Source organism: Drosophila persimilis, unplaced genomic scaffold, assembly GCF_003286085.1.
Source record: "Drosophila persimilis strain 14011-0111.01,24,50 unplaced genomic scaffold, DperRS2 tig00000653-arrow-arrow-pilon, whole genome shotgun sequence".
NCBI lineage: Eukaryota > Metazoa > Arthropoda > Insecta > Diptera > Drosophilidae > Drosophila > Drosophila persimilis.
Window position 1 is genome coordinate 109861 of NW_020825330.1, and position 20912 is coordinate 130772.

At 46.4% G+C, this 20912-nt stretch overlaps 2 protein-coding genes across 3 annotated transcripts; both read right to left on the bottom strand.

Annotated features, from left to right (window-relative positions):
* Positions 1–348: 348 nt before the first annotated feature.
* On the bottom strand, positions 349–2591 carry LOC6601747 (cytosolic purine 5'-nucleotidase). Its single transcript, XM_026991232.1, has 6 exons — positions 2573–2591; positions 2264–2477; positions 2053–2199; positions 1818–1938; positions 812–1759; positions 349–751 (listed from the first exon to the last, which is right to left on the bottom strand). The coding sequence occupies exons 1-6, from the start codon at positions 2589–2591 to the stop codon at positions 602–604; spliced, it is 1599 nt and encodes a 532-aa protein (XP_026847033.1). The 3' UTR covers positions 349–601.
* A 3406-nt stretch (positions 2592–5997) lies between these two features.
* Positions 5998–12216, bottom strand: LOC113566264. 2 transcript variants are annotated; one of them, XR_003409026.1, is made up of 2 exons: positions 8757–9975; positions 5998–6683 (listed from the first exon to the last, which is right to left on the bottom strand). XR_003409026.1 is itself a non-coding variant. In XM_026991124.1 (2 exons), exons 1-2 carry the CDS (start codon positions 11867–11869, stop codon positions 6530–6532), a joined length of 324 nt encoding a protein of 107 aa, XP_026846925.1. In that variant the 5' UTR covers positions 11870–12216; the 3' UTR covers positions 6411–6529. The 2 variants fall into 2 exon arrangements, 1 of the variants encoding a protein (XP_026846925.1); XM_026991124.1 differs by lacking the exon at positions 8757–9975 and adding an exon at positions 11700–12216 and having other exon boundaries at positions 6411–6683.
* Positions 12217–20912: the final 8696 nt, after the last annotated feature.

Consider the following 20912-nt stretch of genomic DNA (forward strand, 5'->3'; position numbering starts at 1 on the left):
CCGTACTGCTTGATCACTTGATACCACATAACTTATGTAAAACACTTCCTCCCTCCCTCTTCTTTAAAAACACTAATACCATTGATATTATTTGTTATTTTTTAACTTATGTTCTAATTTTTCTTGTTCCCCGTTAATCAGTCGAATCTCCATCCTTTCCTGCATATACGCGTCATGCGGCAGCGTCGCTCAGTTGGTTATCTGCATGTAACGGTCTTGCTGTCAATCGATTCCTGATCTCTGATCTTCTTCCGTTTACATTTAAACACTGAAGTGTAATTGCAAAAAACGACAAGGAGTGATTTTCCAATACAGCAATTTCGGTTTTTAATTAATTCAAAAGACACATTTTATGTATTCATGGAACCAGCTAATTTATAATGTATATATATCATATCTATATGGTATATAGTTTCACATAACTGTGCTCGCGTTAAAATCGCCGGGGAAAATCGTACGTTTTTCAAAAATTGCTTCTGCCTAAGTTTTGGATTAGGGGATGGGTTTGGGGATATTATGTGTGTTTAATGGAGAACTTTTGAGAAGAAAATTCGTTGATCTACAAATTGCAGTTGAGTTTAGAGGAAGGAAAGACCTCATTCTATTCATCGGAGACGGCGCGTAGCTGCTGCTGCTGGTCCGTGGACGATGATTCTCCGCCGCTGGGGATCTCCTCTTCTTCGGAGTAGTCCTCGTCGTGGGTGTGTGTCACCACAGTGGGCGTCGAGGGGCGTGTGTGGACAATGGAGCTCTATGGGATGGATTCAATAGGAGAGATTCCATGTGGAAAAGGAATATTCTAGACACTTACAGCACGATGCAGATCCTTGGCATCCTTGACGACTTGATCCTTGATGGCGTCCTTCATGTCATTGCCGGAGGTGCAGCGCGGTGCCTCCTCGATGGATGGAGCCGAGGGAGGCGGCTGGTGGGCCTGGTCGTGGGCAACCGTTGACTCGTGCGGCAGCAGCATGGCGGGAGCGCGGAACATGTACGAGAACGGGTAATAGATGAGGTTGAGCAGGGTAGCGGCGTATACGTCGGCGTACCGCACCACCTGACTGGAAAAGAAGGTCTGGCGGGAGCCGGAGCGGAAGAGCGAACCCATCATTCCGTAAGACATGTCCATCTTATGGGTCACGTCCCGTATGCACGTCCGCAGCTGAGAGATGTCCGGCTTTTCCTTGGCACTCGAGTCGAGGTCGCGGTAGAGGTCGCCAAGCTTGATGTCGAGGTTCTGTAGTTCCGCGAACAGCTGGCACTCGTCCGTCCACACGTGAAGCTCCCGCACCAGCTCCGGCACGATGAGGAAGGTGCGCCAGCCCCGGATCTTCTTCGACTTGAGGATGTCCCCGAAGATGTGGTCGCCTACGTAGAGCACATCCTTGCCCTTGGCGTTGATGAACTTGGTAAACAGCTCGCATGATCCGCCTGAGTACACCTGCCCTGGTTGTAGAGGCCCAATGTGTGTGCCGATCTTTAGTCCTCCCGTCTTCGTGTCCACCTGACGCAGCACGGTGCCCTCGTCGAAGAAGAGCGGCTTCCGTGCATCTACCACGATCACATCGAAGTAGCTCTTCCAATCCCTGTGCGGTTCCTCCGGAGTGGCCCCGTGGGGGAAGTCGAACAGGTACGACATGATCTCGTTGGTGTAAGTGTAATCGCTGTTCGTGAGCATAAAGAGCTTTGCTCCGGACTCCCGAATACGTGAAAGAACCGTTGGCAACCTTTCGTCTTTCTTCACATAGTGAGCCATGTTCTGGAAGATGGAGGTCAGATGGGTCAGAAATGGCCTTGAGGTCCTGGGGGGTACTTACCTGAGTGGTTCGACGCTTGAGGTCACCATCGGAATGCACCCAGTCGACGGCACGACGTACGTCCTGGAAAATGGACTTGTACGTGAAAAGGAAATCGCCAGCTTTGATGCCGCGTTCCACGCTGAGAAAAGAGAACGGAGAAACGGAGACGAAAGAGAGAATAGAGCGAGCAGAGCATAGAAGAGAGAAGGGAATCTGGACTGAGGAGGATAAGGATGGAGGGCATGAAACTTACCGCACAAATTCGTTGCTGTTGTTAAAAAAGTCAGTGAGACAGGCGAGCAGATAGGTCTCCGGCAGATTGAAGAGTGTGTTCAGGACATAGACACGCGACTCGTCCAGTTTGAGAAACTTATTGGGATATAGCTCGTATACCTGGTGGCTGTGCGGGAAGATAAATTGTCCGTTAGGTAATCCAAACTTCCTTTTTCTAAGGTTCCACTTACTGCTTAATGAATTCAAAGCCATGCACACAGACCAAGATATTGCCGTAGGCATCAACCTTCAGCAGATTGCCATAGAGCGTGTCAAACCAGAGACCGCGCACAGGGAACGTGGGATCGTACTCAAATTGCAGGATCTCCTTGGGATACCCCATCGACACGAGGCGCTCTTTGACCAGATTGAAGCCCAGCTGCTCGTACTGCGGAGACTTGTACTCTTCAAAGAGAAAGGGAAATGGAAACCAAAAAGGGGAAGATGCATCCATTTGGTCATTTGCCAGTGATATGAGATGGGTATAAGTATAAACCTACCTGCCAGTGTGTAGTCCATGTCAAAGCCATAGTACTTGATGTTCTCCAGATGAAGGGATCTGTTCACGAATACTCTGCGGAAAGAAAAAGAGAGCCAAACCAAAAGGCAAAACATATTCAGAATTTGAGAATATTGTAGATGCATTTTCCTGCCCACATTCAGCAACCGAGAAATTTAGCACAATTTGTTGCATACTCTCAGACGCTGGGTAAGAAATAATACCAAGAATTCTTTTTCATATTCCCGGGCGTGTGCCTGGGAATTTGAGCTGTTTTTGCAATTCAATTGCATTGCAATAGACCACTGAAAGAAAGGACGATAAAGTGACATCTACAGGTTCACCGATTTGTTAAGTTTTTATACCCTATACTCCAAATGAGTATTGGGGTATATTAGATTTGTGGTGAAAGTGGATGTGTGTAACGTCCAGAAGGAATCGTTTCCGACCCCATAAAGTATATATATTCTTGATCAGCATCAATAGCCGAGTCGATTGAGCCCTGTCTGTCTGTCCGTCCCCTTCAGCGCCTAGTGCTCAAAGACTATAAGAGCTAGAGCAACGATGTTTTGGATCCATACTTCTGTGATATGTCGCTGCTACAAAAATATTTCAAAACTTCGCACCGCCCACTTCCGCCCCCACAAAGGACGAAAATCTGTGGCATCCACAATTTTAAAGATATGAGAAAACCAAAAACGCAGAATCGTAGGGAATGCCCATATCTTTTAGACTGCAGAATCTGAATTGGATCGTATTATTATTATAGCCAACATCAAGAAAACAATTTCATTTTTTCTCGCCCTGTCTCTCTCTAACACACACGTAGCATAGGCGGCTTTGCTTAGAGTAAAACATTAGCGCCTAGATCTCAGAGACTATAAAAGCTAGAGCAACCAAATTTGGTATCCACACTCCTAATATATCGGACCGAGACGAGTTTGTTTCAAAATTTCGCCACACCCCCTTCCGCCCCCGCAAAAGATGCAAATCTGGGGATATTCACAAATCTCAGAGACTATTCAGGCTAGAGTAACCAAATTTAGTATCCGCACTCCTGTCAGATCTCACTATAAAACGTATATCTCAATACGAGGATATTGAGGATACGAGAAAACTAAAAACACAGAATCATAGATAATGCTCATATCTATCAGAGTGCTAAATCTGGATCAGATCAGATCATTTTTTTAGCCAAAAGGAACAAATCAATTTGCACTGGCTACGCAGCGCCCGACGTCACGCTCAGACTGATTTTCTGTCTCTCTCGCACGCACTCTTTGTCGTGTCGTTTAATATTAGCGGCGTCTGCCGGAGGAGAGCCATACTGACTTAGTATCGGGTATAACCGTAGAGTTGCGGTGTTCGCAGCAACTCACAACGTTCCCCCTCGTTTTCATTAATTTTGAGTTTAATATTTTTTGTTCCGAAATAATTATTATAATATAATTATTTATGGATTATTATTTAATAAAAATGAATACAAATAATTATTATCACCGAAGAATCAGCTCCTTGAAACTTAAAGTTTTTATTGTGTGATTTTTAGAATAGAACATACACTGCCCAAAATCACACTTTTCCCCACTATTTCCACAAAGATTGATCCGTTTATATGTACATATTTCCATAGATAACTGATTAGTCTGATGACAAAGGCTTATCAATGCGAATCAGGCCCACACGATCTATCAACCGATCATCGATCTATGTTTAGATCTGAGGGCCAGAGGTTTATCAGCCCTCGCCGCTGCTCGATGACTGGACCAATCGCTTGGCAAATGGCGTGTAAAAACGAACGCCAACTGAGGCAACAGGAAACGGACGATGGAAAGTGGCGTGAAAAGCATGCGACATTCAATTTTCAACATTGTCGTTCCTCTTTGATGGTTCTACTTTGACCCCCTGGCTCCACCGCTTAAGGCACTCTCAAGCTAAATTCGCTGCGGCGGCTGTGGCTTCAGCGACTGCGGTTAGCAATTAATGTAAAAAAACTTGTTGTGGGCGGCCCCAGCGTTACGCCCGTTTCGACTATGGCTGCTGACAGACTGGCCTCCGGGCTAGGCTTTGCCACCGCTACGCCCATCGCCCATCGCCCATCGCCCGACGAGCCGACCGCAACCGCGTTTTTGTGGAAAAACTCATTAGCAGAGCGCGCGAGCTTAGATATGGGAAGATGTTTTCTGATACACTCTCTCTCACGCGCGTCATCGTGTGGATGGTGACAATCGAGAATTCAACTAATCGATTTACTATCGAGGATTCACTCGGGAAGGGATTGATCGTTGGAAAGAATGAAGATACAGCATGCATACCTTTTTTTACATGTCTCTCGCTGAAAGGGCATTCAAATATCGTTATTTTTGGGTCTTTCCTCTTTTTCGCGAAATTCTTCCCTTTGATATTGGGGACACTTTTTTATGGCCCCCATATCTGGGGTTCTCTTCCTCTCCTCCTCTGCTCTATGCCGTCTGGTGCGTTATTTATTCTGCTGCTGTCCCTTTTGGCAGTTCTGTTCTGCAGTTCACTTGAAAATTTGCCAAATAAGCGAAAAAGTTGCATCCTTTGTGTTGGGCTTATGATCTTACGAGTTTTTGTGGTCTCCATCTCCGCTTTGTCTCTTTTTTAACCCAAATTCGAACAGAATGCATAAATCTCGAGGATAACAACAAACTCCACACACCAAAAGTAAAGAGGGGGGAAAGGTCATGGGTGGCCAGGGTCATCGCATAATTAATTTTTTCCAACAGCAGAAGCATCAGCGCTGCCAATTTTCACACACGCCAGACGCCAGAAGCGCGGACCAGGACAGGAGAGGAGAACTCCTTGAAAGTTTTTTGAAATGGCCCACGTGTTGGCGACAGGCAAAGCTGAATCAGCATCGAGAGGAAAAAGAGTTCGTTGAGGTTCTCCGAAACGTCATTTGAAAACCATTTTGAGTGCCATAACTTTTACGAGATACATAGATAAACGCTTAAGAGATACTTCAGTAGGTGACTTGGAGATACAGATACACCCAAAAAGCGAAGACAATGGACAGGCAGAGTGACAGAGTTTATAGAAACGCTTTACACCTAACAGACTCGTAATCGTACTTGTACGAATGAAAATCTACGATGAATAAGAATAAGAATAAGTTTATTAGTTTGAGATTGCGGATTGCTATGAGGCTATAAATAGAGCGTCATTAATAAACGAAATGCATAAAATGAATGCAGCAAAAGCATATCCAAATCGGATGCTCCGATTCTTTTGGCCAATTGTCGCCCCAAATCGCATCGCAGTCTCAATTAAGGCGATCCCAAAAATAGACTATGCCACAATGTCAATGTCATCTCTCGTTAATTCGCATTCGTCTCCCATTTACCTGGGAGAAATGCAAAAAACGCTAGAAATAAGTGCTCTACAGCGTTAAATGATGGGGAAAGTAAATCCTCAATGGAATGGCACACTCACACTGCGTAGTATACAGAATGTGCAACATTAATTTCGGTGGAGTTTGTTTTTCCGAATCGTTTGCATTGATAAGAGAGCAAATCGAGTGCGTCAAAAGAACTGCTGCTGTTTTCTTTTCTGTTTCTGCTTCGGTTTCTGCTGCTGATTGCAGATTGTTTTGTTCAGTCAGCGATCGGTGATCAACGATCGACGATCAATATTTGTGATTTGATTCGCCCAGAGGTCAGTCATCATCCGTGTCTATCGGACTCGTGGATCGGTGCATTGATTGTATTTTGAAGGCTGATATGCACTGCACTGTACAGTGGAAGATCGGAGGAACAATCTGGAAGCTCTGGCCCTCACTTACGCATTCAGTGGCTGCTGTTGCATGCCACTTACTGCTGCTGCTGTTGCTGCTGCTTTTGTTGCTTTTGTTGCTGCTAACAAGGCCGTTTCCGTGTCAGTGTCGGTGTCAGCTGTCTTGCCAGTGACATTTGTGGCATGCTGCTGCTTCTGCTGGTCATCCTGCTGCCTTAAGCCGCTGTCTCCCACTGTTTTTGTTGCATGCCAACTTCTTTCGCAGCAACAGCAGCAGCATCCACTGAGGCTGCAGAAACTGTACTCCAGATGACGGCTGTGGCTGTTGCTGTTCCTGTTGTGCATTGCGGAGGATCCTGGCCAAACGACAATCGCAATGAATAGTGGATGAGGGGAGGGGGACTGGGTGGGGACTGGGTTTGGACTGGGTTGATGTTTTCTATGAAAAGTGTTTGCGCATTTGTGTCTTTTCTGCACAGCTTTCAACTTCATTTCATTTCATTTGTTGTGCTGCTGTTGCTGCTGCCGAAAATGGGAATTTATGGCTGAAAGCTTATCGTATTCGACCCTTTCCTGTGGCCCGAGAGGAACGAGGAAAGGTCTTGCCCCGCCATCAAGGCTGTCAAGTGCTGCTGCTAGTCGCTGTATTCGCCACAAAAAGGGTCTGCTGTGAAACTGCAGCTGAAACTGCAACTGCAACAGCAACAGCAACAGCGAAAACAACAAAAATAGCCAAAGCAAAAGCATTAGTTTTGATTAGATTTACGCAATTGCTTGCCACCAGTAGTATGTGGCACCACCAGGACCCCCCTCCAGAAGGAGCAGCAGCAGGACGAGCATTGGCTGGAGGAGCAGCAGCAGCAACAGCAGCAGTGGCAGCATCACATAATGGTCATAGCTCGCTGTCATCCCAATCATCCCCCCTCTTCGAATCCCTAAGGGAATTTCTCAGGGCCGATTTCCTCGCTTGTAAAATCAAAATTCATATCATGCCAATGGCCGAATGCAAGTTTATCAATTTCTGTTGCCATTTCCCGCGATTCCCGATTTCCTCACTCATTTTCCCCCACTTCCTTCTCAGACACGTCCAACGTACGCAACGTCGCCCCCGTCCCACGGCCCATGCCCCACGTCCACGCTTGCCCCATTGTATTGCATTGCTGTCGTTTCTATTTGCAACCCAGTCCGCGCATCATTGTCATCGTTCTCTCAACGCCCAACGTCTCGTAATGAGTGCAACAGTAGTTATCCCCCGATTGAGATTTTTAGCATCAAATTTACTGCTGATGTTGGCGCTGCCACGTGCCCCACATGCTCGTACCTTAGAGGGAGTGATAGATTGCAGCAGCTGGTCAGAGAGTTAAAGCGCCCTTTTGTATGAGTCTCAAGTGCACCAGAAGGTATCGATGGCAGAACATTCGATTTGAAAAGAAAGAAGGACAGATCCGCAGCAAAAACCATTCATCCCGGACGAATTTTACCTCGAGCGGAAGAGAGGAAATGGTTTCCCAGTTAACAATTGAATTGGTCCCTCAACTAAATTCATGGAAAGGTCGAGCATCCGCCGCTTTATACTCCATTCAGCTTTTATCAGAGAACAAGAGAAGAGAGCGGTGAAGCTGTCCATCAGTGCCTCTTGTTCAGGCCCAGCCATCCCTTAGAGCTCCAACGATACTCCAGTCCATTGCTAATTGAATGGCCTTGGCCATAGGTAATACTTGCCCCATCCCCTCATCCCCCCCTTCACGCCTCAAACCTCAATTCACAATAAGAAGGTCGTGGATGGCCAGGATCTGTGCTTAGAGAACTCTCTGTAGCTTGGATGCCAATTAAAATCGAAACATTGCTGCGAGGGCCCCCAGCATCCAATCATCAAAACCTCCGACAATCTCCAGCGGTCACAATTGTGGCGATAATTGAGTTAATAAGCATAACCACAAAACCAAATAGTCGTCGAGGAGCCCACGCACATGTGGATGGGCAGAGAGAGAGGGAGACACTTTCGCACACACACACACACACATGAGAGAACGTGGCACACAGCAGATGCGGGCAGAGCGTAACAAGAGCAGCAGATGCTTACACTAGATAACACGAAACCCAGGGACTGGACTCTGTTTTCCGAAACCCTTCGGTGTGAAGTGATTTCCCCTCGTAGGTCCTTTCTTTGCCAGATCGGCGATGGATTGAGATTGTATTTAGATTCAAGGCCCTTCAAAGTTATATTTCCAGTTCCGTGATGTCGAGTGTAAGCAGAAGAGCAGTTGAGGAGCAATTCCCAGTTCACTTCCGACACGGGTTTACGCCTAATTAAAGCCCTAATTGGCACACACACACTTGCAACAGCGGCACAACAGCAGCAGCAGACCCAAGAAGATGGAAGGTGCAGGATAGAGTAGAGTGAGAGTATACACGGAGATTGGGGATACCGAAGAGGAGTCTTTTGGGGCACAGTACAATGAGAGCACACGGGAAAACACCAGCCCGAACCGCACTCGAAGCGAACACAAACTGAGGGGCAGCCACCATCAAAACCCCAAAACGAACCTCAAAACGGAACCGCCACTAACGACCCATCATCCTCTCCGTTCTGTTCTCCGTCGTTCCATATACCGTTCCATCGCTAATATTCGTCCCCAAAGTGGGGCTTAAGCGCCCCTCCCGCCGCACTCTGTCATGCGTGTGACAATTCTTCGGCTCTCGCTTTCCGAGGGAATAAATATTAATAGTAAACACTTTCAATTTTTAGCCCAAGGGCCAGACATCGCGTGCGGCCTTGACGGAAGGGATTCGGGATGCGGAATGGGGAATGGGGGTCGCAATTTATTAAAGGCACTAAGGCATGTGAATCGCTGGCTCAATTAGGCAGCGTAGGCAACCAGAGTGTAGAAACCATACACACTGTTTTTCCAGTGTGTGTCCCCCATTCCTACATTCAATTCTAATGCGATTAATCCGGCACTTCCATGGGGGGATTCCATATCCCCTAGCAGATTTAATTAAGACGCTACCTTCGGATCACAGTTTAAAGTTCACATCGGCATGGCCCCCAGAATGTCCATTAGAACTCGTGTTGTTGCGGTCAAGGACTCATGGATGGTTCATTCAGAGTAAAAGTGATCCTTTCTCCTTTAAAGGAATAAAGTTTCCACTCAAACAGTGCTCAATGCTCTTCTTGATCGTCTGGTGCTATTCTTTTGGGCTCCAGGATGCAATTGTGTCAGGCACACACTTGCCGAACACGCGTTAGCACCGCTTATCAGAGCAGAGGATATGTGATTTGCATTTTAATGATGCAATGCCAAGGAGAGACTCGCATTTATAGTGTCAAGGCCAAAGACAAAGCCAGAGCCATAGCCATAGCCACACGCCGTATGCCACGCCCACCAATCATGGACCTGTCAATTTGCATAAATGTCATAAACAAAAGAGGCGACCACGACGCCAACGGCAATAGCAACGGCAACAGCAACAGCAACGGGCAACATATTCAAGAGCGAAATGCCGAATTAAATATTACATTGACCATGAAATCGCCTGCTCCCTCCCATATCTTCCTCTACATCTGCATCTCACATCTGTGTCTATACGATGAAAAATCAGGTGAATATATGTATTCTGAAACAAGTTTATATCAAGTACTTATGCAGATTTCATGTGGCAAGTGACAATGTTTTTCCAATTTCCAATTGCGACAACAAATTTGTTTATTTATTCATTAATCAAAAATTTTTGCTTTCTAATCAAAACATAATCTTCAGGCTTTGGGCGGTGAAAAGTAGGCGCGGCTCAGCCCACACACAACGACACAGCCAGAATGGAAACGTCAGAGAAATACATGTGTTTATATATTATCTATTAATTTAGATGCGAAGTAAGTCCTAGAGCAGTTTTGTGCAGAATATTTTCCAATTGCCAATTTATTCACGATACTTGTTTGTAATTCTCTTCTATCCATTGTGGGCGGTGGCCACAAGTAGGAGGAAGGGTCTTGCATGCAGCGAAATATATTATAAATGAAAAAGTTGCCGCAATTAAAGAGGAAACTGCATAAAACATAAATAAATATATATACCAATGTGGCACTGGAGGAGGGTCCATGGGGGGACGTTGGACCCGAGGCAGACAAAAAAATATTAAAATATATTTTTCTCATGTGAATTTCAATGGAATGCAAATTGCATTTATGTTTTTCTGCTGCTGCTGATGTTGCAGTTGAACCTGGCCCCAGGTCCTGCTCCTGCTCCGACGCTCCATGTCGAGCTCCTGTCGACGTTCGCGGTGTTTCCGTTTCCGGCTACGCAATAAAAGTTGCCAACTACGTGACCCCACCCACCAATCCCAGAGGGCTGCAACAGGGAGGAAGAGGAAGGATATTTCTGATATAAGACAATCCTGACTCTGAGAGACAACCCAAAGGTGAAGTTGCCACAGACAGGTTCCCACGGAACGGAAATAGGGAGGACATTGTTTGCATTCGAAAGTGCCAGAGGGAGGAGAAAATTGAGACTTCATGCTGCAGGTCACGTCTTGCGCCTGAATTAAACCGTTATGTAAGAGGGGTTGGGGGTTGGCGGTTTGTGGTTGTGGCATAAATATGTCAATTCAATCTGTCAATGATTGAAATTATTGAGGGGTTGAAGAGGCGTCGGGTAGGGGATGTTAGCGACAGGCGGGGGCAAGGCAGCCAATCAGTTCTGATTGGAGGCACAGATTAGGGGGCAGCGACTCATTAATGCAAATGTCACGTTGAAAGCCCCACAAATTTGCATTAATTGAGAAAAATACAAAAAAAAAAAAAAAAAACAGGAAAACCCTCCCAAGAGGTGTGCAAGAGGTTGCGGGTTCGGAGGGGAAAGGTGTAAATAGCGACTGCAATTAGGCAGAATGCCAGACAGCTTTTGGGGCGAGTACATATCTCTATCTCTGCATCGGCATCTGTACTATCTGTAGCCAAGGGCATGTTCATAACTGTGTAAACAGCCGATGGGACTGTCAACAGACGCCGCCTGAATATTCCCTAGGCCACCTTGCCACCCTTGTGGCACTTCCTGCACGCTCTAAAGTATGCAACAAGAAATGCCCAATCGACAGGAGGAGAGTTTTCCTTCCGCCTTCGACACGAAATATTCTCTGTGTCTGATGGGAATCAGATTCCTATCACCGCTAAGAATCACCAACTAAATCCAAATGATGATGAATCCACTGAAGAATAAGGCTAATAGGCTGATAACAGAAATATTGTACAGGGTATCATTATAGTAGATTCTACAATTGTTACCCAAAAATTACTCAGGGATAGATAAGAGCACTTGGATGATTCAATTCGAGGGAGAGAGAGAGAGAGAGAGAGAGGGACAGTGAGTACTCACCTGTGACCCAGCTCCCGCTTGTGGCCATGGAAACTGGCGACCCCGTCGAGGCCCATCGCCGCCAGTCCATTCAAGACCGACTGATCCATGTCCGTCTCCCCAATAGTTTGTGTCCGCTCCCGTGTGGAAATTGTGGAACTGGAATGATTCTGCTGCTTCGGCTGCGGCATTTTCCGACGGAGGAGCAGGAAGTGCTCAAGAAGAATGCCAAAAATTCGGCGCGGCGTCGCTGCTGCTACTGATACGAGAGCAAGAGAGTGTGTGGGAGGAGAGTGCGTGGCAGCAGACGGCAGACCTGATAAAGAGCGATAAAGATCTTATCAGGTGGCGGACGTCACGACGGCACAAACGGAAGAGAGTGAGGAGAAGAGAGGCTTGGAATGATCTCGTGCGTGGCAGAGTTTTCCCCACTGTCGGCTTATCACGGGCCGAACCACGATCGGAACAATTCCAGTAATAACAGAAACAAAAAGGAAAAACAATATCTCGGACTCGTTATGGGGCGTTTCGGCAAAGCGAACAATTTCAGTCAACGTTCGAATTTCAACTGAAAGTGCAATATAGAAATGGAGGAAGGAAGCGGTGGAAGAGGCCCCACCAGACCCAAGCACCGCCAACAGCACCAGTACCAGCAGAGCGAGTGCGAGAGAGCACCACATACAAAAAGGTGTGTGTCATTTAAGGTATGGCATACCCACTCTCTCACTCTCTGTGTCACATTCAAATGTAGCTGTAGCAAGATGGCAAGACTAAAAGATCCAATTCGAGAGTGCGCTCTTCAAGAATGTCTCACCCTATACAATATACACCTTTGCTCTGGCAAAGCAACTGGCGCAAACGCTCTCCGTCCGACTACCTAACTCTCCCTTTTAGCAACAGCAGAAGCAGCGCCGAAAGCTTTGTGCGCTCTCTCGTCCGCTCTCCCGCTATAGCCACATGTCTATTGTATTGTATGCGCCCCGCTCTTGCTGACGATGTCAACGTCGACTGTCTTGTCGTCTCGTTGTTGTTGTCTTTGTTGTTGCTGTCCCGTTGTTTTGATGCCTTTTATGCAATAAACAAAAAATAAGCATTTTGCTACCTTTTTAAGGCGCACTTTGGAACGGGCATGCTCTACGGGGCCTAAGATTGTGGATAGTCACGGTCACACGGTATAGATGTCATTATAGACGAATACTCTTGCAGAGGGTATTTATTAGCTGAGACTCAGACCATACATTTTACTGCACTCACTGTACCCCCTGTGTATAGTATTTTATTGTACATCGTTTTGCAAGGGTATCTATCTTGCCGCCACGCTTGCACTCGAACACTCACTTGGGGCGACTGGTATACACATACGAGGTACTATACCATGGAAATTTTAGTGTGTCAGGCAGAAAATGCTTGGCGAGAGCAGAAAGTGACGAAGAAATGGAATGGTAATGTGTGCTCACACATATGTACATACATAAGCGTATTTGTGTTTGCATACGGTAATGCTGCCCACACGGCTCCCTTCCTCAACAAATCATGAAATACAACAAGTTTCATAGATTCGTGGGATGGTTCGCGACTTGGCTAAGTGGAATTTTTGGAGTGAAACGAGATTCGGTTCCACAGATATCACCCAGTTACATTGCTTTTCAATGGGGTGGGGGGGGATAGGGGTCATAGATCCACGCACGCTCACTGTGTTTTTGTGTGTTTTTGATATGCAAATCGGGTTGACACCTTTTGACGGGCAGCCACACAGGCACTCAGTCGAGACAGTAGAAGCTCATTGTGGCAGACCACCCATCCCATACTAAGGCAGCCTGTCCTTCATGGCAACACTCACTGTACACACTCTACAGAGAGATACTCGCATAGATTTATGGAAATTAATTATGCGCCCAATTATAATATTGATGTTCGCGGCGTGTCCGAGTCTGTTCATAAATATTTCATCGGGAATTTGCATATTTACCTTCACTGTCATCCATTCTCTCCATCTATCTCTCTCCTGCTCTTCTCACTCACTCATTTAACACCTTCAATCGGGGCAGACTTCAAAGCGTTAAGGCGATCTTCCAAATTACAAATAGAACTCAATTACGTGTGCATATATATGTACATACATATGTAAATATATGCATATGTACATCTCAGTTATATGCATGTATTTCTCAGTTTCAGAAAACCTCTCTCTCTCTCTTTCTCACGCTTTGCTTTGCCGTGTGTCAATGTCAGATGAACACACAAAGAAAGAAATACAGATACACAGAAATGTACCTGTCCGCAGTTAGCTCTCGACCGCCTCAAGTGCGCCTCACTTAAAGCTGCATCGACGCCCCATAACAAGACCCATTGAAACGGCCCCTCCATTCCGCACCACCCTGCCACACAGCTCTCTTCCCCGCTCTGCTCTGGTCGACCCCTCTTGGAAAACCGGGTGATAATGGACACAGCGTCACAAAATATTGTAATCAGGAAAAACAAAAAAAATGCCAAAGAAAGGCCACCAATGATTTGGAAGCAGTGAATACCCCACTTGAGTACACAGCAATTAAGATTTTGTTCTGAGTATATACGAGTACGTTCCAGTCAAAGATATTTTCGTGATAAGCCCCACAAAAAACACTCTCTGGCAACAGACTGACCATCCCATTGCGAGTAAACCCCACTGTGAATTAAATTGTGATTGCCAAATCAAAGCTGTAACAAAACAAAATGGCCTGTCTGATATACCCTGTGCAACTCTATCAACAGCAGGTTGCCAAGTGAACGTACTACGAGTATTCGTACTCGTACGTTCCCGGCCTCCTGCTATGTTCTGTATGGATTAACTTGCGCCCCGTTCGCTGTCGTTGTCTAGCAGCGCACTGTTGCGGCTGTTTTTGTTGTTGGTGATTTGAGATAAGGTGATAAGCTATGGAAAACCGCTCGCGTCGGCATTGACCATGGAAGATAGGTCCGCTCTCTCTCTCTCTCTCTTTCTGTCTTTATTTTTGTTTTACTCTCTCCACATCTTTGCAGAAATCTTACATACACCGAGAGAAATGATTGGGGCCGTAAATAATGATAATCATTATTTTAGAGCTTCATTTTTTGTTTGTGCTAAAAAATAATTTTTTTCCTTAGGAATATCCGTAAACCCTCGAATTGATTTTTATTGTGATATTTTAAATATAGCTCCCTGTTTCAGAGAAAGCGTTAGATAGTGATATAAAGTATTTGTTGTAAAATACTTCGAAAAAAAAACCGATCAAATACATACTATACATGTATGTATGTACATGTATGAGGGCAATTGACACAAGAAATCTCCAGGCACTCGTACGTTTAAAATTTCATTGCTGGAGCTTTTATTTTCATAGAAGTCCTATTCCTGACCTGCAGCAACCCGTCAATAGTTGAGTGCCCCAAAACAGTTCCCAAGTGGGTGGACTTACCTATGGGCCGCATGGCGGTAATATTTCTTCGGCAGGGCCGAGCTGGGGCCGGGCGTGTTCGGAGCCGAGTCGCTCATGTCGCACTGAAATTAAAGTTGGGGGAAATAGTAATGAATTCCTTTCAAATCTCCACGCTCATGTACACACGCACACACGAACACACACACACACATGGATTTTGGGGAAAAGGGAGATGGCTGGGTGGCAAAGCAGCAAAGGAAATCCATAACAGAACGAAAGAAGAGCAAAGAACAACAGGCAGCGGACGGACCTGATTGACAGACGGACCTGACTGACTGACAGACATACAGACTTGCCTAACATAATTGGCAAAAGTTTAATGAGTTTTTGCTGTAGGTGATTGATATATTCGTTCTCTGTATTCCTCATTGCAGATGTGTGTTCGCGTCGCTTTGTCTGTCTGTTGTGTACTTACTTGGTAGGGCAGGTCGCAGTACTCCCGGGCGAACGCCTTGAAGGGGGCCGCCGGGCCAGCATCTTCGGGTGACGTGCCCTGCATCCTGCCTAAGCCGGCATAGGCACTCCTCCGGTTGCAATTCGGTATGCTTCTATCACTGATTATGTGTCGCAGCAGCAGGTCGCCGTAATGAGAAATTTCGACTGAAGGAGCTGTGCCTTTAGCTTTTCGGCTTCTTGTTAGTTGACGGAACTGCAAAGTGTTTGTTATACGGCGTAAGTTTCCCATTTTCCGGCGTAAGCATGAGTGGGTAGAGTGGATCGGGGGGATATAATGTGGTTTTTGTTTGTAGATTGCGTGCGAGTGTGTGTGAGGCAAACTAAAACAACTGCAGGCAGATGATGATGTGTGTGTGTGTATTTTTGAGATCAATCTATGCATCTCTCTTCTACATGGACGGAACAGGCGGAAAAACGAAAGGCAAAAAGCGTGAGAGCAAGATGAATGATTTACATTCACAGCCTGAAAGTCGGCAAGGCTTTCTGAATGGCGTGCACCCGCCGCAGCAGCATCAGAGGCAGCGGCTGCGACAGCGGGTAATACGTTCATTTATCGTGTTTTTGCCGCCGTCGTTGCTGCTGCTGCTGTTTATGCCGCCTCTGCTCATGGTGTCGTTGTTGCTGTCGCTGTCATTTTGCTGCGTAATTGAAGAGAAACAGGTTCACCATACCATTGAATGTATGAAGGGGATGGGGGTGGGGTGTGGTAAACGAGAGGTCGGCAAACAAATCACATGACGCCGCCATCCGTCTCCCTCTTTCCACTCTTAGGCGAGTGTATCGATCTGTCGCAGCGACAGGGGCGATGGGAAGAAGTAATGGAACGCGCGGCGGCAGAGCTCTAAAAATATGCCCGTGTCCATGGAATAGCAACAGCAACAGCAACAACAGCAATAGAGACGGCATGAGTCATCTCCTTCATACCTCTGGTAGCGAAGGGCAGGCGGGGGTGCTAGAGGAGTCTCAAACCGTACCTGGGGGAAGAGCACACTCCGGAGGCTGCTGCAGAACAAGTCTGTTCGAGTTATTTTTTTGGTTAATTTTTGATGATACTATTATAGTTTGATGGTTCCAGCACTTTCGCAGTTGCACCTACAATCACTCACGCACGTAGCGGCGCGACGCGTTTCATAACACACACCACACTGAGTAAACTAAAGGAATGCCACGGACCGAGCGTGTTCTACAACTTTTCCAAAATTGCCAACGGCCGGGAAAAGATGCGTGTGTTGGTCCACTTTTTCCGCGTCTTATTTGCTTTGCTTGTTTGTCTGCTTTTAGAGTGCGGCCGGGGATTGATCGGCAGACCTTCGGTGCTTTGTTTTATCTACTTTGGTACCGCTTTTGCTGGTCGTCGTCGTCGACGTCGGACGGCGTTTTTCTGCTTTGCCGTCTGCCTTTTGACAGAGCATTTTTTCCTTAATTTTGCTTTCACTTGAATTTCGTTTACATTTTGGATTGCAATTCTGACATTTGCGGCGCAGGCGCCACAACGAGGCTCGTTCTCTCGCCCTCTCTTTGCTGCTCTCTTTCCTATGCTTGCACACTAAAGCACACGAGATAACGGAATGGTAGAGACAGAGAAGGAGCGTAATCGCCGGCAAAAAAGCTCTCTGTTGTTTGTAAACAATGACGTGTCTGATTCGCAGCTGGCAGTGCTGTCCCTATGCCCTTTGGCGCTATCGCTGGAATTCAAAATATGTAGGAGGAATTCAAAATTTACTAAATAACCCATTATACACAAAATGTTACCGTAAGATTGTTACTTCAGTAATTGGTTTCAACCACTAATCCACCAGTCGGTATCATGGGAGCTAGAGGAGTGCTATATAGCCAATGTTATAAAATCGGATCGATTATAGAAATCGTTTGCGCGATGCTCTCGTAATATTTACAAAACCATCTAAAATTTACTTAAGAATACCTTGCTCTGGAGATGCAAGCTTTTGTATAGCTTAAAAGAAATGAAAATAATCAATACATTTACCGTAAAACATTCCTCCGCGCTGAAACTCGCCTCGCATCTTTTCACTCTCATACAATATGTACATATGTACATACATATGTATGTATGTACTTCTCGCCGATCATCTTAAGTTGCAGCAAAGGTGCGGCAGTAAATTTAAACGCTTTCAATGCTTTTAGCTTCAGCTTTTAACGGTTACAGCTTCCGCGTCTTTTGGCTCGTGCACTTCCTCTCCCGGGAAGGCCAAGTGGGAAGCTGGGTGGCGCTCCTGACTAGAGCAGTCCCCTCCTAAGCCAGAGCCTTACTTGGCCAATGACCACTGACCACTGACCATCGCCATCGTCATCATCATCGTCATCATCTTCATCATCATCATCATCTTACGCAACGCTCTCTATCAGCTTGTGGCAAGGTGAATGGTGCACGCTGCACATTGCAGGTGGCTGCCTCTGACTCTGTGGGCTCTGTGGCTTTTCAATAAACTGGCCATAAAAAAAAGGGGCCACATCCGCCAAATCCGAACGCACCACATAGAGGGAGGGAGTTCGTTGCCTCTGCTCGGATCTCGGAACTCGGGGCTTGGGCACGGGGCTTGTTTGTCGCACTTAATGCTGTTAAGGCGCTAAGCGGAACGGTAAATAAAGTGAAGTGGCCTGGAAGCGACTCCTCTAGCGGCCTGCAGCAGCAGGCAGAGAGCAGAGAGGGGAGCCAGGAATCTTCCTTCTGCCAGGTCCGAGTTGCCAAGTTTGTTGCCAGACCACCTCCGCATTCACCCGGCAAGAGTTTGTTTTAGCCCCCCTCGTCCGGTCTGTGTGGGTATGTGTGTGTGTGTGGGGGGGTGGATGTTGCAGTGGGTCGGAGGATGAATACCCTTTAACGCTGGAAGAATATTGAAGAAGAGATACTTTATAAGACTTACAAATTCGGGATATACTCGTATGGTTTCAACTCAAATTTCCACTTGATCATTAATGGGTTGATCAGCAACTACTAGCCGAAGCCGCCATAACGTACGGGTTCTTATGCCACTTGTGAATGGCAACAGCCGGTCGACCTCTATACCCTTCTGATTAATCATTTCTCTTTCAGAATGGCTTGCAGAATTGTGAGCCAGAAGTGCTTAATTGCCTATAAAATGACTCGCAAGCAAACCAGTTGGCCATGCCCATGCCCATGTGCAACTGCACGCTGAAACTACCATTTGTCGTTGCAAGTGCCGTCGGCACTCTTGTCGCTTTTGTCGCTGTTATTGTGGCCTAAACTGGCCCCGGCAAATTTGGTCAAAATTGCCAGTGGCCGTCGTGCATTAATTGCTTTTTAGATCTCCTGTCTCTAATCTGCAGTCCCCTGACCTGTCCTTCCCTTCCCCAATCTGAGATCTGAGATCTGGCCCACTGTATGGCCATAGTTTGGCTGTAATGAGCGTCGTCTTTGGGTCGGTGGGCCACACCGCAGTGCGTATGCGTAATTAACACAGAAATCAAATTTGGACGGGCTCTGCGCTGCAGGTGGCAAAACAAACCCCACAAAAGAACAATAAACAAGAGGGAGTTTTGCTGGAAGTTTCTCCAGGGCCCTCAGGGAAAAGCAAATATATGAACCGTAGCCGACTTACATACCTATTATATATGCCGTATATATTTGCATGTACTCGTATAGTATGTATATACAATGTATTGTATTGTATTGTACTGTAGAACCTGTAAGTAGATCCAGGACTCACGCACCGCGAATATCAATGATGTCTTCACTTTACAGGCGGCTCAAGAGTTTAGTCTTCAACGAAAGTGGATGAATGCATAAGCAAGCCATCCTCCTCTTGGGGCTGGAGGGACAAAAAATTTTAAGGTGAACTGGAAATGGATTCATAAATTATAAAACATGAAGGTGTACTCATGAAATATGCGAATTGGGGCATAGATTTTGGTCAGACTGGGGCTCCGGCTTCGGCTCCCCAGTCCGCCAGTCTGTTTCAACCATAACTCAGCACTTTTGGCCATCAAGATTCGAAGAAGGTTTCTATGGAACGGAAACGGACAAGTCCAGGGCCTATCAGTGTCCATCAACCCCAGGGAGTGGACGCCCCCGCCAGTTGCCAGAGGAGACTGCATGTTGGGGGCTTCCGAGACCATGAGTCCACGGGTCCAGCCCATCCAATAAACCAACTCAATTAGACGGCTGCTGTTTCCACAGGCGAGGTTAGAAAAACAATATAGGGAATCTATATATAAATAGGGTGTTCCGACAGTGGGATACCCCTCAAATACTTCCCTCAGGATACTATAAAGTGGCTTTAGTTATGATTTGTCCTGCGCATCTACATAATGACAATACACCCTTCTCTTGCCAAACGTACACGGCATGAAAATTCGCTGAATCTGAATTCGCATCCAAGTTTTCGGCCATCATCTGGCTTGGTGTTTGTATGGCTGCCGCGAGGGTTTCGTTCAATGCCCACGTCAAAATCTACTTGGTATACACATCCGCGTCAGCAAGTCGAGTCTGTCCCTAAAATATTTGTGTGTGTATGTGGGTTGGTGCCACAGAATGTGAATATCAAAATAATAAACTAATTTAATTAAAAGGCAGCAGCTGCAGCCGCAGCAGCAGAAGCTATGGAGGCGAATTGTTTCGGGCATTCGGGCACAGGTTGGGAAATCAGGTCGCAAGCTCAGACGGACCTCAGTCTGAGTTGTTGAAACTGAGAACTGCACCGAAAGTGGCGTGGCCAGTTATCAGTTACCAATCCGATTGGGGAGTCTGCACAATTATCCATGCACCAAATAGTTTTTTGCTTGGCTTGAATGGCAAATTATATAAGCCGCTAACAGCTTGCTACATATGACAAGTACTATGGGGATACCCTCACCCAGGGATTCAGATTAGGTGTGATACTCCTCCACCTCCTCCTGAGGTGTTAACCTCAGTTTGGTGGCCCCTCTATCGCATAGATGCCATAGATGATAGAAATTAGCCGCTGGAAATTTGGTTTAGCGACCCAATACCGTGGTACTTTCAGTGCGATGACATCTAAGAGTGTTCCCAGCTGCGCCTTCCGATTGGACCCAAGTATTGGGCTGGAATGGGCTCCACGCACCACTTAGCAGCAAGTGCCAAGCCAATGCCCGTCAGACAAATATTGCGTATACGCCGCATGTGGCCAGGAGATAATTACAGCACTTAGACGCAATTCGCGGCGATTGTGCCTGGGATTTTTAATAGCTCGCTCGCTTGTCAAATGATTTCCTCAGCCGCACAGAGTATGGTGACCGACACCGGGATCCAACCAACTTGAAATGATCTTAATAACTAAAAGGTATACAAGCTTAAGCTGCTCCAGAATACCACTGCCTGAAA